General features: G+C 49.2%; 1 protein-coding gene across 2 annotated transcripts in view; it reads right to left on the bottom strand.

The window, feature by feature from the left end:
• The window catches only part of Myo16 (myosin XVI), a 450,668-nt gene that overhangs the window by 48,283 nt on the left and 375,061 nt on the right, over window positions 1–27,324 (bottom strand). For both annotated transcript variants that reach the window (XM_060381367.1, XM_060381366.1), the window contains exons 30-32: window positions 23,191–23,419; window positions 21,295–21,560; window positions 14,324–15,508 (exon numbers count right to left, since the gene is read on the bottom strand). In XM_060381367.1, the coding sequence (XP_060237350.1) occupies window positions 14,324–15,508; window positions 21,295–21,560; window positions 23,191–23,419 (1,680 nt within the window). The remainder of the gene's footprint in view (window positions 1–14,323; window positions 15,509–21,294; window positions 21,561–23,190; window positions 23,420–27,324) is intronic.

Genomic DNA, 27,324 nt, shown 5'->3' with positions numbered 1-27,324 from the left:
CGTAACCCCTGGGAATTGTCAGTGTGGACAAAGCTGAAAGGTTCCTGACTGTTCCAAAGTCTAGGGAGGGTAGCTGGCCAATACAGAAGGAGCTCAGTGGTGCTTCATGGTGTTTGTTTCATTTATTTTGTTCTCTCTCTCTCTCACCCTGGTGTGTGTGTGTGTGTTCTTATGGATCTTCTGTTTGTATATTTTGATATTTTGGTTTCTATTTTTGTTTTGTGTGTGATTCCTTTTTTTTCAAGAGGAGGGGCACAGATTTGGGTGGGTAGAGAGAATCTGAGAGGAGTCATTAGAGAGGAAAAAAGTGATCAAAATATATTGTGTAAAAGCAAAGGAAAACAATAACAACAAAACGAAGCATTTGTGTACACACACACACACACACACACACACACCACGTCCAGAGCAGGGCTTTGCAGCTCCATCCCCATGATGCTCTGCTCTTGGGGAAGGTGACTCTTCTCATTCGCTCTTCTCTTCAGTAGCAAGGACAAGGATGCCCTCCCAGGGTGTTGGCTTGGGTGGAAGGGGAGTGTTTGCTCGTCCCACTTGTAACGCCTGCCACCTGCTCTCTGCCAAGAGTGGAGAGATGCTCTATAGGAGGACACAGCAGCAGAGGCAGCAGGCTGGAGTCTCCAACAACATATGTGCCCAGCCAGGGAAGAATGCAGGGATGGCAAAGCCACGGGATGGCTGTCAGTGCAAACAAGGCTCCCAGACCCGGAAATGCACAGAAAATTAGGTCCTGCCAATTTTCTTTTAAATTTAACTCACTAGAATTTTTTTTTAAATTTTTTCCTGTTTAATCAAAATCTGCCACAAAAGGGGGGACCCTTGAACCCAGAACCACCTGGCAGGAGCCCACTTTGTGTGTGATCATCCAGGCTGTGGGGTCTCTGTGGGTTGTGTATCCAGAATCCCTGAGACAGTGCATAGAAGCAGTGTGATGGTTGACATTCTTTCAGGCAAACAGTTGATGTTCCCTTGACAGGAAAGGCAAAGGCAAAGGATAAGGTCCTCAACCTTCTGCTCTAGATGGAAAGCTAGTGATGCCAGTCATCTGGCGAAAGGGGCACAAGTCAGGAAGAACCAGCAAAGTGAAAGAAATGAAAGAAAAGCAAACAACAAACAAACAAACAGACTGGTCCTGTGTTGAGTTCTTGTCTAGGGCCTTGCTGAGAACTCATTGCTAATGTGCCCATGAAAAATATAACAAAAGGCACAGGCCAGAATAGGTCTGACCATCAGGTTCCTGCTGCATGGGACACAAACAGAGGTAGCACAAGCCTGGATCTCGTGACCAAAGCAAAGGCCCACCTGGCATGGAGGACCAGTGTTTTAACAGAGGCTGGGGAATGGTAGGTGCCACCAACCAGACTGCACAGTGGCTCTTCTGAGGCCTTCAGATAATAATTGGAAAACCTCTATGAGGATTAGAAGTCGGATGTAAAATCTCACCAGGCTGCTGAGACCGTTTCCTCTGGTAAGCCTCTGTTGGGAGCTCTGTTGTACCAGTGGTTGGGAGACAAGCCCTGATAATTCTGTGAGTCTCCAAAGTTTACCTTCATGGGTCTACCGTCAAGCCACAGCTGTGACTTCCACAGAGAAGACGCCTGTCGCCCAGAGGGTGAGCATAGAATAGGAAGGTGATAACTAAACCATCTGTGGCCTCACATTTCATCCACAGCTACTGGGAGGAATCACCAAGTGGCTGGTTGGTGCTGCCATTTCCCTTCCCATGTGGCCCCTCAAGGAGCCGACTGCCAAGAATCTCAAGAGGAGTGAAATACAGCTGAGCCTCCCAGAGCAGAAATGCTGGGAAGCCCAGGCTTTGGGAATGCTGATACACCCCACACAATTCCATACGAAATCACCCTCTAGGTTGTGTACAAGGTGCACACAACATACGTGGATTTCAGGTGTGTGCGGATCCCACACCCAAGACACGTCATTAGGGAAAGAGAGAGAAAACTAGTTTGGAATGGGTGCACACCTTTCATGGGAGCCCTGGAAGCAGAGGCAAGTGATCTCTGAGTCTGCGGCGACACAGTGAGGCTACGTAAACAGCAAGAAAGACAGAGTTGTCCTTTCCACGTAGGATGCTGACTTCGACAGCCTTCAGAGTCCTCCGAGTGGAGGCCCCACTCTGGCCGCCAGCCAGAGGGCAGGTACCCTCCCGTCCTGTCTCCTCCTCTCTTCCATTCCACCCACGGTGGCGCATGCATGTGTGTGAACTGGTGAATTAGTTAAGTGGGTCTGGATAAGCGCTTAAAAAGGAAAAGGAAGAGGATACTTTGAGTAAAAACGTCCCATTTCACTAGTATAAAGGTTGAGTGGCTTCTGGGACAACCACATGCCATCCCCATGTGACACAGGGTTTCTCAGGAGTCCTGTTTACAAGGAAAACTCATTTTCCACTTGTAAAATCCATGCACCTGGCTTGGGAGATGACTCAGTGGGGAAAGCGCCATTGTGCAAGCATGAGGACCCGAGTTCAAATCTCCAGCAGGATGTGACAGTATGTTCTTGCAATCCCAGTGCTCAGAGGCAGAGATGGGAGAGACCCAGGGGTTTGCTGGCCTAGCAAGTGGGTGAGTTCCAACAGGAGATGCTGACTGAAAACACTAAAATGGAAGCCACCTGGTGCTGGCCTCTGGCACACATGGGCACGTGTACTTCCACACACAGGGACATGCATGCATGTAACACACACACACACACACACACACACACACACACACAGAGAGAGAGAGAGAGAGAGAGAGAGAGAGAGAGAGAGAGAGAGAGAGAACAAAAAATTAATTCCAACATTTAAACAGTGCTTTGGAACCAAAGAGATCCACAAGTTTGTTCTGAATAAACAAACCAAGCTTGCTCCTCTTAACAATTTCTCTACGTCTATTTAAACTCTTGAGACAAATAGCACCAGTGAGTATGATGGCTAGTTCTATGTTATTTTAGCTATTATTTTGCCTGCAGTTAATTGTGATTGTTTTTTTTTTTTAAGTCCTGGAAGGAGCTACGTGTCTCGAGGCCATGTCGAAGAATAATTTCATCATCTGCTAAATGAAACGTGTTTTCCAAAGCTGTCACTGAGGGCTCCTAACATGTTTTTAATCACACAGACATGGAAACACACTCTGATTCCCAGATGGGTCACATCAGCACACCCTCTAATGACCATCTGATTAAGCAGCCGGTTTGATGATTTCCCAACAAGATATACAAATCAAAAAGCCTTTCACCCTCCCAAACCCCTAAGTTAGAGTAATGACTTCAGCGTGGGTGAAAGAATGGTGGGGACCCCCACCAAGGCAATGGAATGAATGATGCTAAGTGGGGCTCTCTGTTCTGGGGTGGCACGAAAGCGAACTGGATAGATCTCTGTTAGTGCTGAGGTCACATGATGCAGATGGGCGTGGCGAGGAGGGAGGGGAACGGTGTTTTACGAGCAGAGGGTGAGCTGGATGCTCTTTGGTCAGCCACTGTGGGTAACATTTCCACGAGGCCTGAGGTGATTTATCTGTTAAGACTCTCAGGGGACTCCATTATGAGACACACGTAACAGTAGCTAAATATGAAGGGGCAAAGTCAGTTCTCAACAAAGTCGTAGACAATGCGGTTTTTCCCTGTAGTATCCACTGCTGGGCGCCAGCTACTTCCAGCAGGGATGTGCAGACTGTCGAGAGGACCCAGGTCCACTTTCAGTCCAGCAAGTCATGTATATGTATTTTGTCCCCGTAGACGCAGGCTTATGCTGTGTGGCAGGAGAAGATGCCTGAAGACTGGAGCTAAGGAAGAGTCCTTCAACCATACAGATGTGAGTGTACAAGGATGTCAGCTCCAGCCCCGGCTTCCATCTCCTCAGGCTTGTGTATGTGAACACCAGCCCTCAGGTAGTGGCATATGGAGTTAGGGAGGGAGAGATAGAGATGGGCCTTGCTGGATGAAACTCGACATTGGTAGCTGAGCTCTGAGGGTTACAGCCAAGCTCCATCCGTTTCTGGCCCCGGTCTGTGGCCTGTCCCTCTTTCCATCCCCAACATGTCACAAGCATCTTCACACTTCTAATAACACAGCAATGAGCCGCCACTCTGCCTCGTCTTTCACACACGATGGAGCAAAGCAAACCCTTCTCGCTTAAGTTGCTTCTTGATGCATGTGTTGCCACAGCAATGAGATCTGTGATTAACATGTCCTGCTTCCTGGTTCCCAGACCAGCCTGTTGGGCGATGGTTTCCACCTACCCCCGAGCCAAGCTTTGTGCTAGCTCACCTCTGTCCACCTACAGGGAAAAGGGTCAGATCCACCTCCCCAGTACACACGCTGTCCTTTGAAACGCTCTCACGGTTGGACATTTCTCTGGAGGATTATGGTTGATCGCAGCCATGGTTTGGAGTCTGAAAAGGCTCTTTTGGAGATTTTTTGTTTGTTTTTAAGGGATTTGTGGTAAAGCTTAAGTGTTTAGGTGCCATGGTACAGTCTGTGCTGCATTGTGAATCAGTCGAGTCTCTGCTGTCTGGCTGGGTGTGAGAAGTGTGTGGGGAAGAAAGCAATCCTATTGTCCTATGTCCTTTTACTATAGTCACAGACTAAGTGAGTACAGGGTGGAAAGAAGAAAACTGCAGTTTCACAGGGAAACCAGGATTTCACGGCTAGGGCCCAAGACAGCTGGGCATAATGAAGAAAGGTGAGTTGTTACCCTACATAAGGCCTTGGACCCTGGACATTGAGTGTGGTCAGCTCTGAGACTGCGTGGAATTTTCTAGGCTGACTGTAGAAAGCATGACAGTCAGGCAGGGGAGGTAACCACACTGGGAAGTGATCATAAATCAGTCCTGCCTCCCAGGCTGTTACAACAGTGGGTGATAGTGTCTGTCCCTCTGAGGTGAAGCTCTTTCTCTTCTCTTTTAATTGTGTGTGTGTGTTCATGTTTGCATGTGCATCTGGAGGACCTAGGTTGATCCTGGCAATCATCGTCATCATGGTTCCACCCTATTCACCATCGCACGGTCGCTCAGTCAAGCCTAGAGCTCACTGGTATGACTAGGATTGCTAGGAAGCTTGCTCCATCCAGCATGCCCCATTCCTGTCTTTGTGGGCTCAGGTTGCAAGTGGGCCACCATGCCTTGTAGGCCTTTATTTGCATTAGTGGGGTTCCAGACCCCTGTCCTAATTAGGGTTTGTAGTGCTGCCACGAAACACCATTACAAAAAGGCAAGTAGGGGAGGAAAGAGTTAACCTCACACTTCCCTATGGCTATTCATCCTCAAAGGAAGTCAGGGCAGGAACTCAAAAAGGGCAGGAACCAATGCAGGGGCCATGGAGGAGTGCTGCTTACTGGCTTGCTCCTCATTGATTACTCTGCCTGCTTCTTTAGAGAACCTCGGACCACTAGCCCAGGGTGGCTAAGTTAACTAAAAATCGCCAACTAAGAAAACGCCCTACAGCCGGATCTTACGGAGGCATTTTCTCAAGTCAGGTCCCTCCTTTCAGATGACTCTAGCTTGTCAAGCTGACATGAAACTAGCCAGGACATCCTCACATTTGCCCAGCAAACACTGTAACTTCTGAGCCGTCTCCCAGCCCCTGTGCGGGGAGGCAGCTTGACCTGCACATCACCTTCTGACCACTTCTTCAGGAAAGGAATGACACACCGGCAGTGCTATGCATCAACGGCAAGGTGCGGATCATTAGGGAGGCCATCATTCTCTTGCTTACGAATTGCTGAGTGGCTTGCAGAATGGAGCCCCGGGCTTCTCCTGTGAGCCCCGAGTGGCGCTTTGATTTATAACCCAGAGTAGAGCCACGCCATACACAGTAGCTGCTTGCCTTCACGGGTTGACACTATGAAAAAGTTGTTGCCGGTTCCGAGAGGCAGCCCATCACTGAAGACACTGTGTCACTTCCAGAGTTTTAGGTACCAGGCTCTTCTGCTGACAGAAGCATTGCAGCCTAATGGCTTTTTGGCTGCATTTGGCTCATCTAAAAACCGATGCCCTGTTTATGCCAGGTGCACCGCTCTGCTCTGACTGACATGCCAGCTACTAGATGAGAGGGCAGTTTCCCCAGATAATTCACACAGCTCAGAGCTAAGTTTTGTATCACACTGAACTCAGCATTTAATTGTATAACCTTGTGCTTGGTTTTCTTCCAGGGTATCAGGGAATCGCCAAGCGGCAATGTCGACTGGAAGCGCCATCACCAGCAATGGGGTAGCTTTAACAGTGTCTCAGCAAATGAACACCATGGGAGCCAAGGACCATTCTGACGCCAGCTCTCCGTTCAGCCTTGCTTCTCACTTCGCTGTCTATCAGTGCTAACTTCACCTCTAAGTCCACAGCCTTTAGAAAAGAATGAAGTCCATCTATCTTCTAGAATGGGGCTATAGATGATACGGGAGCTTTGGGGGTATCTGTCTCCTGTCCTTCTCTGGTGGCTGCTGAAGGTCACCTACACTGCCTTTTCTACACTTCCCAGCACAGGCTGAGGGCTGGCTCACTACTCGTTTAATTCCTGAGTAGATGCTTGACATCTGCTTGTGAGATGACACAAGTCCTCATTCCTACCAGGACACAATTGCTTTCCATGCAGGATTCTTGGTGGGCATGCCTGTGGTGGAGCTTCTGTACAGCTTGCTTTTAGTGAGAAGAACTCAGCTCCTGTGTTAGTTTTTCTTTCTTGGTTGTGACCAAATGCCTGGCAAGAAGCCACTGAAGATAGGGGAAGTTTATGTTTAATTTAGAGTTCAGGGGATGGAGCCCATCAGTTGGGGATGGCATGGTGGCAGGGCCAGCTCCTGTCTGTCAAGGCTGGGGATGCTCTCTTACATCTCTGTTGAACAGAAAGCTGGCTCTAAGATCCCTCCTCCATTCACTGAGTCCAGAAAACCCGCCTGTGGGATGGTGCCGCTACATTCAGGGACGCTCGCTCTTCTCTTGGTTAATTCTCTCTGGAAATGTGCTCACGGGCACACCCAAATGCCTGCTGCCCTAACATCCCAGCTGTTCCTTAATCTACTCAAGTGAACAATCCAAATTACCCACCATAGGTCCATCCCATGTCAATTTGACATGCAAACACTTCTCTGTCAAGCCGTAACAATGTGGAAGAGTTCTAAGACAATGGAATGCAGGGAGTAAGGACGGGTTGTCTTGGAATATGATGGACAGTTCTCGCCCGGTCTTCTATGCAGGGCCCTACTGCAGGGTGGACTTTGAGGTCAGGGCTGCATAGGAAACACAAGCAGCATTCTAGATTATTCTCCAGCCATGAACCTGCTCCTCATGTCTCTCGGGAAGGCTGGCAACAAGGCATAGGTTTTATCTGTGGCTTACCACATCTGCTCTTGGTAATGAGTTTGTGTTTAACTTCAGAAGGGAATTGCTTTCTCCAGCAGGGTCTTTGTATCATTATTTTAGTGCTAATTGTTTTCAGACACTAAAAGTAGCATCATAGGTTTGAGAGAACGAAGCTATACGTTTGACTCCCAACTCTAAGATTTTGTGATTATGGGGAAAATCTCTTAATCCTGAAACCCTCAGTTTTCTTCTTCTATAGCTCTCAAAGAAGAGGAGTTGGCACTCTGACCAACAGGAGAGAGCCGCAGGAAACCCCCAGCTGCTGTGCTATGGACGAATGAACGCCACGTCACAATGTGTATGGGTGTTCCTGCACTCAGGGCCTACCCATAGCAGCATGGCCACCACCACTGAACTGCTGCTCCCTCCTCTGTGGCTTCGTGTTCTGTTGTGGGAGAGATTCTAATGGCCATGCCTAGTCTCTAAGGGATGCAGAGAAGAAGTGGAAGCATCGGAGCCTTACTAGGAAGCTGAAAAGTAGCTTCCAGATAGAAACCCTGAGCATGAGCATGGAGGACAGCCATCTTCTGTCCTCTCCCTTTCTTCCCTTGTCCCCAAGGCTATGTTCAGAAAGGATCCTGGGCCCTGAGCTCCTAAGTCTCACAGCATGTATTTTCTTTCCATGGGCAACTCCGGGTGGGCCCTCTGTATTAATACAGATCCAGCTTCCTCCCTGTCGCCTTGTCTACCAGGGGCTGGCCCAGGCCTCCTGAAAACCACAGGGACAACCTCTGCTCCTCATCCTGCTGAGAAATGGATTTTGTGGGCACATCTGATATTTTTTGCCATCGTCTCTCCCAGGCCACCACTACCGTGTGCAAATCAGATGCCATTTATGAAGTACTCCCTCGGCCAGACACCTGCACCCACAAAAGGTACATACAAGGAACTTAAGGGTTTCCAAGGACACTTGGAACTCAACCATGGGTCCGCCTCACATTACAGACTTGCTCCTCTACTGGAATTTCTCTCACAGTGGGAATCCCACACATCCTAGGAGAAGGCAGAGGCAGCAGGAGATTTAGTCATTTGTTGTTTTGGGTTCCCAGTAGCAGGCCCCATGCTTGCACTCTGAGGTTTTGGGTGACTGTAATAGAATTCTTTCTACAAGTCCACACAAGCCTGGCTGCACAATTTGCTTATACGAATTATTGGGTATTTGGAGAGGGAAACTATGGTAACTTGTGAGATAAATGTCAAACTACAACAAGCACAGAGGCATTTAAAAAGCCTTTGCAAATATCAGAGAGGACAAAGAGCTCTGCCTTTTACCCAGGTAAATTTGGCTACTGATCAATTCATAAAAAGCCCAAGAACATTTCTTAGTGTAACTGGCTATGGTATGATTTTTTCCAGACATTGGAGAATCAGAAACACTCAAAGTTGTAGCTACATTTCCCAAGCCACATACCTTCACTTGATGCAGAAGAATCAAGAAATTAGTGAAAAAAAATCCTGTCTGTCAGAGAGACCTGCTAGCCTAGGGCTCATGGGTATGGAGGGTCGCAGGCCTGGGGAAAGGAGAACCATTGCTCAGTTCCTCTTTGGATTTTGTCGTAAGTGGAGAGCAGCCTTCCCTGGGAATGCCAACACTGAGGACAATTTAATGTTGATTCAAGGCAGGTCCAGAGTGCACAAGAATGCTTCATGTGCCTAGGAGGAATGTTAGGGGAGGCTGTGGAGGGCTGCCAGTCAGCCAGGACACTCGCATCCTAGTGAGCTGTGTGCGAGGTCTGTCTACACCTTTGATGATATTCATGGGCCTCAGGGCCACCTTTGACCTCCATCCAGGAGCACGCACACACTCAAGCACAACCCCACAGTGGACAGCATCTGGAGCAGAGAGGAAACTGAGCAGCTGTGGACAAGAGAACACAGATCTGTCCATGGGCGAGAGGCCTGGGCGAAGCCTCCTATGGCTTGAGGTCAGGATTTGCATAAGGCAGACTAATTTCTTATGCAGCCATCTCATCTGAATACACCAGAGACGAAAGGACAACAGTGGTGTGATGTCTGCAGCACACACCAGCAGCAGAGAGCAACAGTTACAAATGGGAAGCCTGCTGGAGAAGGCTCAAATTCCTGCTGGTAAGTCAGGAAGAGGGGGACTCCTGCTTCTCGCTGCTAACCAGTGTCCAGGGGCTTGCACTGGACCTGGCCCAGAAGTGTCAAAGCTTCACAAAATATTGACTCAAGATGCTGCTGCCTTTGTCTTCCAAAATGAGAAGGAAAAATCTTTCTGAATTTCAGTCTTTCACATTCAGCCATGTTTGGATATAGTATTTAGAAATAGGTATTTTCCCCCACGGCGGGAGGGTTCTATTCCAGGAATCATCACCAGAACTTAAGGGGGGAACCTCGCTGGGGTATGTTTTGCTGGCGTGAAAGCTGTAACAGTTCTTGCTTATGCAATGAATGATGAACCCGGGTTTCCACAGCCAGCTTTACTGTGGCAGTGGGTACCCTGCCTCGTGCAGAGGGGTTGCAGTGACCACTCTAACTTCAGGAAAGACACTTCATGTACCTTTCCCCTTCAAGAACGTATACATGAGGTGTTTATAAATATTAACAACGGTTTGCCCCTGGCATGTACTTCTAGCTCACCCAGTAACGGGGACCGGCGTGGGCAGAGGAAAGGAAACATCACAGGCCACAAAGCGCTTTCTGTAACTTATTCCCTTTGGTACATCAAAACTCCTACAGGCAAACTTCAGAGCCCATCTAAAACAAACATTCTGAAATAAAAACACCATTCTATACAACTTCATTTATAAAATATAGACTTCCAAACTCAAAATATTCTTATCTGGAATGTTCACACAATTGAATAGAATTTTGAAGTTTAAGGTAATTTGTTCCTGGATGAAGCTAACCTGAAGTAGAGTGCCACGGGGGCCTGGATATAGGATATATCTCTATGTCTCCATCTAGACTTATGACCCTACGTGTATCTCAGCTGCTCTACTGAAGGCAGGTCGTCCACAAATAAAGATTCAACCATCCTACCGTATGGAAGACATGCTGTAGAGCAGGCTTGAGCTGTTGCTGTGTCTGGTGCTTGTTTACATCTCGTACGCTCTGGATTCACAGAGGCAGGAAATAATAACTTGAGTGTTTTCTAAAGGCTTATGAATCAGACTCGTCTGAATCCTGCCTGGCTCCTTTCCACTTTGGTCCCCAGACTTGTACAATGTGTTATATTTTCACGGACACCTCATCTTCTAGATCTTTTCCAGTAGGCAAAGAATGTGCTCAGACTGACTTCATTATGGAGTCACTAAGATGAACCCACCAGGTCTGAACTACCACTCAGAACGATGGTGCCTCCTAGTGGACAGGACCTCACACTTTGTTTCTTAAAAAAAATTAATGGTTTCCATCCCGACTGCAGTTTCCCCTCCCCAGTCTCCTCCCAGTCTCCCCGTCACCCCCTTGCCCACCCTTCATTTCTCATCAGAAAAGGGGAGGCGTCCCGTGGTCATTAACCAGTGCTGGCGTATCAAATTCAGCAAGACTAGGCGCATCCTCTTCCATTGAGGCTGTAAGAGGAAAGGGAAAGGGTCCTGAAGGCAGACAGCAGAGTCAGAGCCAGCCTCTGCTCCCACTGTTCGGAGTCCCACGAGAAGACCAGGCTGCATGATTGCAGCATGTGTGTGGAGGGCCTACGTCAGCCCCATGCAGGCTCCCCGGTCGGCAGCTCAGCCTCTGTCAGCTTCTATGAGGGCCTCACATTTTCAAAGGAGGCAACTAGAAATAATTAGGATGGTAATTGTCAAATCATCAGATGAAAAACATATGTCAATTAGCTGGAACTTTAGCTCTTGCAGGGCAGAGGCAGATAATTATTTAATCATTTCTCTCCTCAAGGTCCAAATGGTCGACTTCCACTTCTAGAACTTTATGGGGCTGTTTACCTATAATCTGAAAAGCACATGTTCAGCATCCATGGGTTTTCTCCACCCAAGCTCTATGACCGTTATTTGTCGCACTGCAGTGAGAAAAATGTGTATTTAACCCCTTCACCCTGATCTTTTCTTAGGCATAATTGTGCAAGGAGTTGTGGGAAAAGCTGTTCTAGACAGACACACTGTCTTCCTGTCAGGCTTTGCTTCCCACAAGCAGAGGAACTCTGAGCAAGCTTATAATTTCTCTCAGCCTCAGTTTCCCCACCCGTAGTTTGGGCATTTGTTGTAGGTACCTAAGTGTAGAGTGTAGGAGCAGCAGGCTGTTCAAACAGTCCCTGGAGCCCTCACTGCTGTTACCCCTGCACTGCTAATCTTTTCAGTCAGGTGCATGTGACAATTTCCCCCCAACTCTATTAAGTACTATTAGAACCTACATGATTCTTTAGCTCACAAGAAAAGTCCAAAGCCTGGCATGGTGGGTGACTCATGCCTATAATCCCAGCAGTCTGGAGGTCAAGGCAGGGGGATTGCCACAAGTTGGAGGTCAGCCTAGGCTACATATTGAGACTCAAGTCTCAAAAAGAAACAAAAAGCCAACTATTTTATGGACATTGTTACTCATGAAATCCTTCATGGAAGTCTCTAGAACAGTCATGGACTAAAATTATACGCCAGAGAAACTCACTTCTGTACACAATTTCTCACTCACTATTACATAACACATTTGTACTCAAAATGCCTATAACAAGGAATTCACAGACAGTTTAATGTCCTCAAGGTCACCCTGCCAAAAGGCCAGAGAAATGCCTTGAGCCATGCCGCAAAATGTGTATGCCAACCTACACACTTCATGGCCATCCAGGACTGACTCTGAACTGCCGCTGGTGCCCGCCGGGAGGTCGAATTAGCCACACTAGATAAGTCAATACCAGGCGATTTTAGGTATAAAAGTGCCTTTCAACATAAAGAGGGTAGAGAAGACGATTCAGAACGTTGGAGGAAGCAATCCCTGGGTACACTGTGAATAACAGCCTGTGGACCCTTCAGTAGAAAGTGGATTTACTCTCCTGAGGATGAAACCCTATAAGCCTTAATAATCACGTAAGCTGCTCCAGCACACGGCAGGGGCATTAAATCCCTGCCTTCCACATCTCACCAGAACCCCTCTCACATTCTCAGAAATCAGCCCGCTCTACCTTGTGAGAATACAGCACACAAGCCTGTAAACCCATTTCCCTCACGGGCCAGGGAGATCCCTCAAGTCAGTGCTGGGAACTCCTGCATCGGGGGTGGGGTGGGGTGGAGGGTGGGCTCATAGCGCTAAGATTTCTGGTATTATAGCAGTGATCAGACACGGTTCAAAACAGTTTTTTTTTCTTTTTTTTTTCTTTTTTCCAGATTAGAATATATTTTGTGACAACTCAAAGTAGGAGTGTAGATAGGGTATAATTTTCAGTCGCAGTGTGGTTATTAGCCACGGATGGGGAGCAAAGCCAGGCCATGCCTGGAGGCCATGTCACACTCCTCAGCTGTATCTGCCGCCTCGAGGCTTCTGTGTTTCTCAGAGATTTACTTTACTATTTAGCTATGCGGCCACCTGCTTGCGTAGGCTAGAGACCGGCTTCAGCCTTTGGAGCTGGAGTTCCGGTGCCTGTGAGCTACGTGAGGTGGGCGCCGGGAAAGGGCCGCCATCCCTTTCCCGTGCTCTTGGCTGCTGAGGTTCCTGGGTGACAAGTCTGTCTAGACTTATGTCACCACTTGCCGCAGAGAGGAATCGAGACCCTACCCGTTTTTCTGACTATAGGTGGCATATTGATGGGACTCTAATACACTTTCAGTTCTAGCTCCAAACACCAATTTCTGACGTTATTTCGTGCTTTCATTTTAGGGTCCATTTTAGTCGTAGGGATGGAACATGACCTGGAGAATTACAACATCTTGCTGCTCCTTACAAGTTTAGTTTCCGTTACTAATAGCCTGTAATTAAGAAGAAATTGTTAGCTAAACAAATAATTAGCCACACTGAGGCATAGCCGGGGAGTGGTTATTGATCCCCTTGTCAGAGGTCCTTCCTCAGCTTTGGCCTGCTTTGTTCATATTGCTTTCCATATTTCCCTAATTTTATTATGTAAGACCTGCTTTCACCCATCCAGGGGAGCTAGCATGTTTGTGCATTCTTCCTTGAAGAACGAGCAAGTTGATGGGTGCACTGGCCAGGCCCTCCTCTTGTCCTCAGCCCTGGTGCTTGCCCTACGGGAAGATGCAGCTACCAGGTACCAGGTACCAGGTAACAGGCACCAGGCGTCTCTGTCCTCAGTGGGCCGTGGGGCTCTGGCTGCTCCGCTTCTTTTTGGGATAGTGAGATGCCTCCTTCCTTCTCCGAAGGCAGACATGGAGAAGACATTTTGTAAAGTAACATGAAATCTGTATCTTTCCCCGAGACTGTTGGATCTCCACGCACAGCACATGGATCGAGGAGGAATGAAGAGGGTGTGGGAAGCTCCGTAATGGAGATTGTCAGAACCTCCTCCTAGAGTGCTGTTACTGGCTACATTCCTCGTTTGCAGAACACAGGGTGTCTCTTATTGCTGGCAGCTGCCTCTAGCTGCAGCAGCCTAACTGCCAGCTCAGCGGAGCGGCCAGGCACTGCCGACTCTCCCTTCAGCTGAGCTGTGTCTGAGAAAACGAGAACAGAACCAGGCCTTGCTCTTCCCCGCACTGGTATGTGAGAGAGGGAAACCCAACCATCCAGCAGGGCACCAGGGATGGATGGCGAAGAACAGCAAATCAGCAACACCATCCAAGGAAGGGTACCATGTTTGAGTTGTAAGAAGGTGTCACAGGAAACAGCAATAACAACAAAACCAACAAAACTGAGTGTGTACATTCCAACTTTGCTCTGGCTTACGTGCCTAGAGCACTAAGCCACAAAGAGTTCCCACCTTATTGCCACCAGTCGCCAGAGACCCGTTTTAGCTTGGCTCCTGCGGGGGGGGGGGGGGGGGGGTAGCCTACGCTACGCACATACCAGCATTCCACGGGGTTTCCGCTTACCTTCAGCCTCCCTGATCCTGCGTCCCACCGCAGACCTGCGCAGCACACTCCTTCCGGAGTTGAAGAGGCTGGCCAGCTCGTCCAGGGGGCTGGACAGCGGCCTGCTGTTGGGTGGGCTGTAGGGGCTCGGTGGGGAGAAGGTGGACGAGGCCTTCCTGAGGTCTGTTCTGGCTGTCCTTCCAGGTGAACAGGGAGCCTTGACAAAGGAGCTGCAGGGACCCAGCACCGGGGCCGAACTGGGCTTTGGCTGCGCTCTGGCCAGGTCAGAGTTAGTTGCTGTTTTAGCGGCAGTGATCAGGCCGGAATCTGGTGGGAGGGCGAAGTGCGTGGGTGGCCGGCAGGGCGCGGGGGCTGCCCCACAGGGGGGAGGGGGTGGCCCCGGAGGGGGCGGTGGTGTGGAAGGCGGTGATGCCCGGCTGGACCCGTTGAACACAGGAAAGCCGGGGGATACCGGCTGGTCGTTATCCGCCTTCTGTGCTTTTGAGTACTGTGGTGACAAGGGGCTGGAGCCTTCCGACGGCACCGGATACTTGAGGTTGGTCTCCAGGACCGGCAGTTTCTTCACCTCCAAGGGTGTCAGCGGCGACTCGTCAGAAGCTGGGGAGCAGGTCACCGGGGTGGGAGGGAAGACCAGGAGCGGTGGCCTGTGAGGAAGCAGGTTCGGGAAAGGTGGAGGGACTGTGTCCTTCAGGGGCTGGCCGTTCCCCTCACCAGCCTCCAAGATGATGGCTTTCCGAGTCTCTAAAGACAGAGGAGGCGAGGCGGGCAGGAAGGTGAGCATGCCGGGGCCGCAGCCCTCCTCAGGCAGGACATACTTCATCTCCTCGTACACAGACTCACCCTGGTCGGGGCTGTCGGGTCCAGACACGCCTGCCCCGGCCGCGTTCCCCACCATCTCGATGTACACAGGCTCAGCGTCATCATCGTAGTCCCCCTGTGACAACGGCAGGTGCAGAGGCAGCTGGGGTGCACACTGTGGCGCGGAGTCAGGCCTGGCCCACGGCACACTCAGTGTCCCTGGGACCTGATGCCTGCCCACCTGGCCCAGCATGCCAGGAGGCCGAGGTCCCCAGATCTCCTCATAGGAGCCGCTGAGCTTCGTGTGGGGACTTCTCTTTGGCTTTCGAGGGGGGATCTTCTTCATGGTGCTATAATCATCACTGTGGGGTCTGGGCCGCGTCAGAGCTAAGGCAGAAAGAGAGAGATACAAGAGTCAGAAGGCAGTCCCCGAAAGCCAGGCTTACATGTAGCAGGGTGACCCTGCCCTGATCTCCTTGGTTGCACAGGCCCCGCTCTTTGAGCAGAAGAGAGTCCTGGCTTGTTTTTCTTCTACCATCTAGATGCCTGAGGCCACTAAGGGAAACTGTCTCTGTGTCTTGGTGCCCCAGGCACAGGCTGTACCCTGGGGAAGATGTCCCACAGGAAAGGAACTCTAACACATGCCTTAGGATGAGGTACCAGCTCTCCAGGGTGACGCGGCCTGGCATGTTCCGGATGTGTGCAAATGAGTCGGGGTGTAGAACTATAATTGTGCAAGATGTGTGGCCTGTTCTCAGATGCCCTGTGGACACACATGGCCTAGGAAAGCCGTTTCTTCAGAGGCGGAGGACAGCTGGTGGTGTAAGCAGAGTGTTGCGCTGTGTTCCAGGCAACCTGTGCTCACACGGCGCTGGAAATGGCGACCAGCACGGCTGGCTTTCGTCCTCTGTGGCCATCTTTGCATGACGGTGCCATACAAGGCCTCCTACAAGCACACAGCCACCATAAACAGAAAATGCTAACGCCCTGTTCCTCCAGGGAATGCACATCATCCCAACGTCCCAGAGTGTAGGGAGAGTTTTGGAATTATGGTTTCTTAAAGCACACACACACACACACACACACACACAGAAATATTATAGGAATATGCTTTTTTCCTCTTTCTTTCTTTCTTTCTTTCTTTTTTTTTTTCCTTCAAGACAGGGTTTCTCTAACTAGCCTTGGCTGTCCTAGACTTGTTTGTAGACCAGACTGACCTAGAACTCCCAGAGATCCTTCTGCCTCTGCCTCCCGAGGGCTGGGATTACAGGTGTGTGCCACCAAGCCCAGCTGATTGTTTTTGTTTTAATCACAGTGTGGGGCTAGGGGGCAGTTTTGCAGTAGCTGACTATGATTTGCCTCGTGCTCCAGCAGAAGTGTGATTTTGTCAGCTGCAGACAGTTTCTGCACTTGTGTGCTATTTGGAATTCTGTGGACTTTCCAGAGGTTTTACAAATACTAGAGCCCCAGCAGTGTTGTGGATGGTTAGATGTTGGTTTCTTGTTGGTTATTGTTGGTAACAGTTTGCTAAGTAGTCTTGTGTAAAGAAGAAACAAGAAGAAATTAGATATCGTGATGGTAGAGATCACACTTGTCCCTATGAGCTTGCTGCCTCTAATCAGCAGAAAGTAGTCTAATGACAACATTGACTCCCTTCCTTTCTATCCCCTTTTTTCTCTTTTCTAGTGTCTGGGGGTTTAAAGGGTGGAGAAGTGTAGAAGGAAGAAGGGACCACAAAGTAGCCATCACAGGGTACACTAGAGGGTTGTCCCTTAGCTGCCCCAGTCTGCTAAGGAAGCCATGTGGCCCAACACCACTGTGGAGCCACTTCACAGGCACAGGCTGCAGGTCTGGAGTGGAAAGCGCTTCCCCAGCTGGCTTGTGAGTGGGAGGGCCTGCGACTGTCCCAGAGAGAGAGAGAGTTTGACAGGGTGATCCTAAGAAGATCCTGCCTTCTGAGGCTGGGGCATGGCAGTGAGGCTTCTGCCTGTGCTTCCTACTCTAGCAGAAGCCACACTGAGTGAACCCCAACTTCACCTGAGAAGTGAGGACACCTCACAGCAGCCCCTCCACATGTTGCCTCAGACAGCAAAGGAAACCTGAGATAGGAGAATTGTGGAAATGGTTGCTGACTAATGGGATGTGTTAGGGATTGATTCATGAGCAGCTCACAAAGCTTTTAAAGGGACTGTGTCTATGTGTCCTAAAAATGGCAGCTGCAATGCCTAAAGAAGAGTTTCTGGCCCCTAAAACTTCATGTTCAGGAAACAGGCTGAGAGAACACTAGCTCTGAGGGGAGCCCCTGAGCCAGAGCATCAACCTAAGAGCCCAGGAAGATGATGGCTAGTGGTGGGACCCTGTTCCCATAGAGGTGCCAGAAACCCTAGATGATGGTTGTTCTAAGCAGCACGCACAGAGGAGCCAGTGTCACCTCACTTCCCCTTTCAGGAAGGAGCATGTCAGGCATACGTGGACTGTCTATTAGATCACAAGTCTAATGAACATGAAGAGAAAAGCATGGCCTTGAGGGGGCCAGGAACTCCTGCTCTGTTTAAGGAAATTCAGCCCAACCCTTTGGGGGGGATGTTGGAAGGAGGCTTTGGGGACCTTGGGAAATGGTGGCTCTGGTGTCACCTATGCGACTCTATGAGGATAGAATGAATTATTTATTTCACAGTGGACTGGAGCCTACTGCATTTTCCAAAACATTTGCCACAGAGTTTATGTTCAGTCTTGTCAACTGACTGAATGCTTATCTCCTTTCCAAAACCTGGACAGGGTGCCAGGACAGTCCTGGTGGATAGATGAGGCGGAAGCAATGCTTCATGTTTCCTGTGACCTCCTTCCAGATCATTGTAGCCAGCTTCCTGTGGGACCTTGAGTGGGAACCACCCGACAATCCATGTCCTCTGAGAACCAGAGCCTGAGAGACAGCAACAGCCATCATCTTCTTTAAATCACTGTTTGGGTGGGTTGCTAAGCAACGCCTGGAAGTGACCGTAGCTCCCCTCCAGGTGTGCTTCAGAGGTAACATCTTTTGTATTAAATGATGAGGAGCCTGTTAGATGAAGCAGCCAAGAATGAGGGTTCAAATCAGAGCAAGAATGGCAAGGGCATGTCACACCCTGCTCTCTGACTCAGTTGCCTCACCTGCACAGGGCTGTGATGACTTGTCACAGGCTGCTGTAAGGATGGAAAATACCTTAGTGTCGGTAAGCATTTCTCATTTTCTTCCAGCTACTCAGCAAGATCATCGGAAATACTTATGGGAGCCAGATAGTGCTCCTATGATATGGCTGGAGCCTCAGTGGGCGCCTTGCCTGGAGTAAGGCAGTGATCCTGCAGGGAGCAGAGCTTCCTGATGTGCCCTCGGAATATTAATTTGGAGTCTCTGTGGGCTGGGGCTAGGAGTCTTCATTCTTCATAAGCTAAAATTAGGGAGGCCACAGTTAGAGTATTGGCATCTAATTTGGTCTCGTGGCTATTTCGGGGTGTGTACATGTGATAGGCTTATTTGCAGGTACAGATGTAAGGACAACTAAAATTTTCTTGTGTTGAGAGTTTTCCTTTTTTAGTTTCTGAGTTCACTTATGAAATAGTCACAAGTACTCAACAATGCCAATGAAACAAAGCCCCAAAACAACCCTGGTCACAGGGTGGAACATTGGGCCAAGATTTGGTGGTGTCTGACTGAAGCCAGAGGCCATGCTGCATTTCCAGTCTCAGGAGCTCAGAGACGCCACTCACTCCTACCTCAGCGATCCTGAAGTCATGGTCAACATGCCCTAAGCTCTGTAGGAGAGAAAGATTTCCACACACAAAAAAGAACCCCTTTGGGGTTCTTAGGCGTCTAAGTCTTCATCTTCATGACCACAATCTGGTCCTATTATCTCTGAAGATAAGACAGGATCCATGTGGAGATGTAAAGACAAGAAGAGGGAAAGGAGAGTCCCTGAGGGTCTGTTTAAGTGTCCCCAGTTTTCAGTCCCACCTGTGTGTTCTGCCGAGGCTCACTGCCTCTTGGATTTTTGTGACTATTTATTTGTCTGCCTCCAGCACAGGCCACGGGTCCATTCTGCACTCACACTTTTTCAATGTTTTCCCTCTATTCACATCTATCTGATTTCTGGCCTCTTGCCCACAGAACAGTGCCCTTCTAGTATACTCATGAGCTTGGGGACGTTGAGTTCGGCCTCACAAGACCATCTGAGGCCTGTGCAGGAGTTGACGGAGCCTGCTTGCTGGGTGCAGAGAGAAATGGGGCTGGGCTTCTCAGACTGCAGTGTTCACTCTCAGGCCATAGTTTGGGGATTTTGGTCTCCTTCAAGTCTCTGGTTATCACCATCCCATCTCATTGCCCACACTGCTCAGATATCCTTTTTCCTGGTCCACTCACCCCTTCTGAGATTCCCTCCTAGATCTGGAGTGGAGACACTACAGCAGCTGCACTGAGGGCACACTGTACCACCATTCCCCGGCCTGCCTTGGGCTCGTGCTGACGGAAAGCTGATTCTCACAGGCCCAGAGGGAGAGCACGCCAGCATCCTTCCAGGCCCTGTTCTAACTCACCCTGCATCCAGACCCTCGACGTCGCTGCCTGCCCCCACTACTTTCTTTTGTGCAGGTCTCGCATCTTGCCCTAGACTATCTACCCTGCAGATGGAGGACACACGAGCTTCTCCCGCGTTCACCTCCTAAAATTTCTGTAACACAGCCAGAGTGTCAAAACAGCAGCCTTCAGTCTTGAGTTAAAATTTCTATGTGGCAGTGAGTGTTTGACTGAATGCATGTATGTACACTACATGCTTGCCTGGTGCCCCCAGGTCAGGAAGGGGCGTCTGATCCCCTAGAACTGGAATTACAGATGGGTGCAAGCTCTGGGAACCAAATCTTTGTCCTTGGAAGAACAGCCAGTGCTCTTAACTGTTGAGACATCTCTCCAGTGCTCTTATTCTTTTTTTTTTTTCTCAGCTCCATTATATTCTTATTTTTTTATCCGGACCTCAGTTTCTCCTTCCTCCTCTCCTCCCAGTCACTCTCCACACCTCCCCTCTGCCCCTGCCCCTCTCCCTCCATCACTCCTTCATTTCTGTTCAGAAAAGGGCAGGCCTCCCGTGGATATCAACCAAACCTACCCTACCAAGTTTCAGTAAGACCAGGCGCCTCCTCTCAGAGGCACTTTGAAGGGCTCTCAGATGCTGCTGCTGTTCTAGGTGTCTGTCAGAGGTCAGAAGGCTGGATCTTTCTCTAGACTGGTTGGTTGTTGTGCTGTATTTCTGTATCATCAGATCACTTAGCTACTGAGATCATTCATTGTCCTGTCATATTCAGATTGTGTTCTAGTGGGATCTGCTCAGCCACGTGCTCTAGACCCTTTGCCCACTTATTGTACACTTGCACCCACTCTCTCTCCACAACAGTGGTTTGTGGCTAAGACCATCACGAGCTCACGTGTTTACCACTGGCCATTCCCCATGAGAAGGCTCACTTCGTTTCCATGAAGGACACATACACACATGTGGTGGTCACACAGCACAGGCTCCATCTCTGCACACTCATCTGGAATCTGCTCCACTTGTGAGTGTCCTGTTCAGAAGTCCTTCCTTTGTTTTTCCAGTTCTAGGGCCAGTCACCAGCGAGCACTCATGGCGTGTGGATCTTTGAGCGTTGATGGTGAGTAACTGCATAACTGTTTCTTGACCCCTCAATGCAGAGCCCTTTGCCATTTTGTCTTAAAAGTTATATGAGCTGAACTTTGTGGAAGTTCTTCTCTGTATCTATCATTTCACTCACAACGTTAAAAAAAGTGGGCTTAAATTTTAATTAGATCACGATCAGGAAAGCCTGGCCAATGTTTCTACCTTTTAATTAGTGAAAATTCATATGCAGCAGCAACCAACTTTGAGAACTGCTCTGGCTTTGAGGCTGCTAATTCAGTGCAGAGGTGGGCCTGGAGAGAAGGGAATGACACATAAGTAGCTTTCCCCTAAGAGGCTTAAGGATTTGAATATTATTTATATTTAATGATTAAAAAGCTGCTGGCAAGCCAACAATTGGATTTATTTCTATTAAAAATATATTAGGGCCACAATGGTGCCACGGTGCTCCCAGGCCGGAACCCGGCACATGAGTGAGCCCTGAGAACAGCACGCACTTGTCCCCCTGTGGCTAACCTTCACTGGCGGCATCCTTGGCTGCTGAAAGGCAGGCGCTCACAGCCTCATACGAGGCGCTCAGCCGGGTGTTGGGGTCCCTCTTTGGCTTGGGTGGAGGCTGTTTCCGTGGTGAAGGGAGGCCAGCGCTGTCATCCATGCTGAACACAGAGTGCAGTGATGGCGACCGGATGGAAGGTCCAGCAAGAGCCTGGGCCAGGCTGTCCACTGCCATGGGCACGGGAACACCAGGATGGACATACCGGGATCCTCCTTGGTCTTCGGCTCTTAGGAGAAAACAGAACACAAAGCCCCAGAGCACAGAGGCTGGGCATTCAGGTGACAGTGATGACCCCGTTCCCCTGACACAAAGACAGTGCCTTGGCAGAGTCTATGTGGCTGGCCTTGCTGGGAAATCTGTGGGCAGCTCTTAGCAACGTGCTCACTCAGGGAGGACAGCCCAGGCCCCACTGGCCCCTGACGGAGCACTGCAGATGTCCATCATGGCTGCTTTTCAGTATTCCCCCAGCAACGCTCCAGCTACTTAAAGGGCTTCATGTCTCCCATCAGCCAGTCCCAGAATGAAATTTTCACAGTCTGATTCTTAAGCAAATGAAAAAGGCAGAATTTCATTCTGAATGATAATTTCTGAGAACTCCATCTTAACAGAGAGTCAGTGCTGTGGCCAGTGCAGGGAGTTCATCACCATCTCCCCTAGCAGGAAGACAGCGGAGTACACACTGAACACAGGAAATGTGCAGCTTGCCTCTCTCTCCCCATCTACTCTCACCAGCAATTACTAATTACATACGGAATTATTATTCTTTCTGTGTCTCTGCACAGTTGCCTGGTGCCGGGCGAACTGCTGGGATCAACAGATAACAGACAAATGCTTCTTCCCTTAAGTTTATATCAGGCAAATGAAACACATAATCGAATTGAGAAATTGGAGTGACTGTTTAGTTCCAGTAGGGAAAATAGTAAGTATGATTTGGGAAGCCACTGGAAAGGAGTAGTTGTCTTGCCTTAATTTTTTTTTTTCATTTTGCCTTGGCACGTGAGGGTTTTCATGTGTGACCCTGCCGAGGCTTCACAAGGAGCTTCTTCTCATTTGTTTCATAATTGTATCTGTGTGTGTCAGAGCATCCACATGGCTGGAAACCAGCAACTCGTGAGCTGGCTGCCCGTGTAGAAAGTGAAGTCACGGAGGGGAGAGCAGGGCCACTCAGTGAATAAGCTGTTTCCCCTGTAATGTTTAATTACAGTTTCGGTACAAAGAATTTTTTCCAGAATTTAATCGCTAAGGTGTGGAAGGTAATTAGCAACGACACATAGCCATTTCCATTAACAACAACACCAACAACAGAATTATTTGACACAGGCAGTGGTGGCAAAGGAGAGTCATTTTCAGAAATGGAAGCTTCCTGAGGCCTTTAGAAACACAACTGCTTAGACACCAATGCGTGTGTAAGGAGCCCGGGTTTTGCTCCCCAGGGTGTGCACCTCGTATAAAGGTGTTTCGACTTATTCACTATTTGTATGTTTTCAAAGCAGTGCCTGAATTCTTTGGACAGATTTCCAGAAGTTTCTGTTAGCTAGCCTTATATGCCTTGCACTTGTACAAGCATGGGAAAGGTCTTGCTCACTGATTTTGCTAGCTCAGAGCCTCGAGTGAGGCTTAAGTGACACCACATGGCTAATGACACAACGTCATTTTACAAGACTAGATCTACAGGTGGGAACTGCTGTTCACGAAGAGCCAGGAGAAGCCACCCTGAGATGGCTAGGGTGTGGAGCAAGCCTCCTGCAGGCCTGTTCCCGACGGTCTCTGTTCAAGAGCTTCCTCTTGGGGCTGTCAGAAACCCTGACTCCCAGAAGCCTGTGTCGACGGTAATCAAGGTAATAGACCTGTCTTACCTCTGGGTTCCATCCTCTTGCTTGCTCCTATGGTAAGTAGCACGGACCTCCTTCCGGAGCCTGTCATGTTCCCGGGCAATGTCGGAAGCGTTCTGAATGACCAGGGCATCATAGGTTTTCAGGGCCATGTCCTCCGTGCTCTGCAAAAAGCTCTTGATGGATGTGTCCTCCTGCTGTTTGACACTTATTATCTTCAGTAAATGCTGGCGTGCCAGGAACCCTCTTATAACTTCAGAAAAGAACACAACACAAAAGGTCAGGGGCAGATCTAAAAGGAGAGAGCAAGGCACACACACACACTCACACACACACACACACACACACAGAACAAGCAAAAATTAACACATTCAAACCAGAACAAGGATTTGCTAGAACATCCCAGTTTCAAATTGGGAAGTGTTGTGTTTCAGTGTGAAATGTCCCCCCTAGTCTCGAGAGTTTGAAGACGTGGCCTCCAGGTGGCGGTGCCGTCTGAAAGGCTGGGGAACCTTTAAGAGGCTGACCATGGCTGGAGGAAGCCGGTCACTGCGGGTGTGTTCAAGGCTTCCCAGGCCAGCCCCACTCCTGTTCACCCTCTGCCTCTTGGGCGTGGATGCAGTATGATCAGCCAGCCCTGTCTTATCACTGGCTTCCTCACCAACAGGGACCGCCTCCCTGTGGAACATACCCGTAAGCTGCCTCCGTTGCGGTGTTTTATCACAGCGAAGGGAATAGCTAAGATAGAATGATCAATGCTTCTTTCCCAGAATGAGGTGTGCTATACAAAATTCTTAAGAGCCACCTCCATCCTTTGGTTTTCTGTTTGTAACATGAGCTGACCTCGGTAGCCGTGGCCTGGATCAAATCAATAAGAAAGACCCTGGGTGTGTCTCCCTGCCACGCCCAAGCCATTTTGGGGTACCCCAAGAGTCTTTCGTGATTCCTGGTCATTCCAGAAACACTCAAGGCTCCCTGAATTTGTTTTTTTTTTAAGCACTTGTTCATGATGCTTCTAGGGTTTTGATATAATTCCTAAAGATTGACTGCCTTGACAGCTACAGAGGTTTTACAGAAACAATAGGAAATGTACCCTTCCTGCTTCTAAGAGTGCTGCTCTAGAAAAATGCATAAAATCTGGGGAACAGTTATCTAAAAATGCAGTGAAACAGATACTTGATCAGCAGGGAGTTTATTGAAGAGAAAAAGAAAGCAGGACCTAAAGGCACTTGGCCACCTCAGATACTCAACTATGCCATTTATAACGGTATTGTGTGTTGGTCACAATGATAATGGGATTCCTTTCACTTCCAGTAAACATAAGCAAGGGCAGAGCCTGGGCTGGGAGCCTCTGTGCCTGTGAGGCAGCTCCATCCTCCAAGCCTGCAGTCCTCTAGACGTGATTTGTGGCCCTCCAGGGGGTAAAGATCAGCAACAGGGGAAGTCATGTGGAAAGATGCTGCAATCAGTAGATGAAAGAACTTGCTAACAATTAGCATGGGGTGGAAATGGAGCAGGCCGCCTTCTGGGAGGGGACGTGGGCAAGGCAGGTGCCAGGCCAGTCCCTGCAGATGCTGGGGGCAGCCACAGACTGCTGACTTCTGACAGTAGCCTCTCAGCTCCGAAATACCACCCCTCAGGCTTCAGATGCCTCAGATTAAAGCTAACTGTGGAGAAAAAGACAGGCAATGTCAGAGGGAACTCACTGTGTGAGAAACCCCCCTCCATCCCCCGCCCAGAGACAGCACAGGTGTGGACGGTCAAGGTGCTGTGAAGTTAGATACAGTGTTTGGGGTAAGGCTTTAGTTCTCCCTTTAAATCCAGACGGTAAGCTAACTGGAAAGTTACTTTGGAATACAATTGCATCAAGTTCCCTATAAGACAGCTGTGTTGAACTAGCCTATAACCACAAAATATAGCAGTGAAAGGTAGGCCAGACTTTCAGGAAGGTGAAATCTAGAATACAGTGACGAAGCACTAGATGTGTGAAGGACACACTGAAGGGGGCTGGAGATGGGATCTAGGTGCTACTTTTCTTCTTGCATCGGGCAAAAAACAGTCACTGGCCTTTAAAGGCAAAGGTGGAAACATAGGAGGATTAAGCTCTTGAAATAAAGGGCAGACTAACATGGAGAGCAAATGTCAAACTTCCCAGGATGCACCTGCTCACTCAGGGAACCTGCTGTCCCAAGGCAGACCAGTGCGTTGCCTCACCCTTTCCTATTGGTAGCCTTCTAGAATTCTGTAATAAAGCCGTTGCCTGCTGAAAACTATCATTCTCAACAAAGGATCACACACACATACACACACACACACACACACACACACACACATACACACACACACAGCCTGCTGGAAACGGGCAGCGAGATTTCTTTGTCCACAGTTTTAAAGCCTGCCTCTCTTACCAGGGCCACTGGCTGCTTCACATACAGTTTGCATTTAAATTTTACTTTTCTTCAGATTTTTCTTTTCTCCAAAAATTTACTAACAACCAAAAATGAAATTGAAAAATGGAAATTGTATCCAGATTACATACATTTTGAGTGAATTTAATATCAGTTCTAGGAGAGGAGGAAATAAAAGCCAGTAACTAATGCTCACATTCAAAAGCCTGTGGTTTCCAAAGTGTCTTTCTTTTTGGTGTCCATTATTTCATTTATTCAAAATGAAATTATGGTTTTTATCTCGATGCCGTTCTTAAGGCTGTGCTCCATTGTTATCTTCAGAAAGGAGAGCCAGCAGAGTTCAGCTCATCCCCTGCTTCGTGTTGGTTGCTGAAGCAACTTAGTCTGTGGGGCTAACCAGAGGAGACTTTTCCAGTGGGTGGGTATCACGTGGACCAGGGGCACCGATTCCTCTCATTATATTTAAGGATATTTCCCAGGAGCACTGGGGTGCCCCACTCTGTTCACACACAGCACTGTGTTAAATGGGATCTTTCTGACCCAGATTCAGCTGTGGCTGAGAGCCAAGTCTGGATTCAGTCAGTGTGGGGTGGAGCCGAGGCCACGTTTCCAACCAGCCTCCAGGTCAGGCAGGGGTGCAGGGGCCACCTGGAGTGGGGCTGGATGAGGTTCCAAGTAGTCCCTGCCAGCAGCCAGCATCTCCCCTGCATGGATGAAGTCACAGGGGTCCCCAGAGAGAGGAGGACTCAGAACCACAGCTGGGGATGGCCTCCTCAACCAAGGCTACTCCTGTCCTAGGCTGCATAAATGGCATAAAAAGGTTAGCCTGAGAGCTCGCCTTGTGGCTGCTGAAACTGGGTGGACACAGCAGCCTGCAGGGTTCCGAAGCCACAGCTGTGACCAACAGGACATGTTTTGTACCTGAGGAGGTGTCTGCCTGTCTCTTTCTCCAGGGCAGGGTGGTTTTCAAGGAGGGGGTGTCTGCTGGGAGAAGGGCTGACAGGGTGTTGGCCATAGAACTGCTATCAGCGAGTGCATAGAAGCAGAGAAATGCTTTGGGACCTGTAAAGAGCATTTTGAATCTGTTCCAGCCAAGAATACCAGTAGGTCACAAAATGTCCCTGCAGTCCTTGCTGACACCTCCCCCCCCGCCTCCTCCTCCTTTTGCCTCCTCCTCTTTCTCTCCCCTTCTCCCCCTGCCTCCTTCTGCCTCCTCCTTCCTCTTCCTCCTCTCCCCTTCTCCTTTTCCTCCTCTCCCCCTCCTTGCCTCCCCCTTCTTCCCTCCTCCTCTTGCTTCTCTCTTTTCCTCTTCCTCCCTCTCCTCCCCTCCTCCTTCCCTCTTTCTTTTGCTTCTCTATTTTCCTTTTCCTCCTCTCCTCCCTTCTTCTTCTCCCTCCTCCTTTTGCTTCTTTTCTCCTATTCCTCTTCCCCCTCTTCTTCCTCCTTCCCCTTCTCCACTCCCTCCTTCTCCCCTTCCTCCTTTTGCTTCTCCCTTTCCTTCTTCTTCAATCCCTCCTTTCTCCTCCTTTTCCCTTTCCCCTCTCTCTCCTCCCTCTCCTCTTGACCCAGCACAATCCAGAGGCACCCAAGACACAGGGAACAGGACCATAATCTCTCTCTCATAGACTGTCCTGTAAAGCCAGGCCTGAAGTGGCCAAAAAGGATGCCTACTTGGAACATGGTTCTGAACTTTGGCCAAGAATTAAACTGGATGTGTTAAATTATCCATACATCAAGACCTTTTTATCAT

The sequence above is a fragment of the Meriones unguiculatus genome, chromosome 4, assembly GCF_030254825.1.
Source record: "Meriones unguiculatus strain TT.TT164.6M chromosome 4, Bangor_MerUng_6.1, whole genome shotgun sequence".
NCBI classification, from domain to species: Eukaryota; Metazoa; Chordata; class Mammalia; order Rodentia; family Muridae; genus Meriones; species Meriones unguiculatus.
The sequence above is the reverse complement of the archived record's forward strand: the minus strand, read 5'-3'. Positions and strand labels throughout refer to the sequence as shown.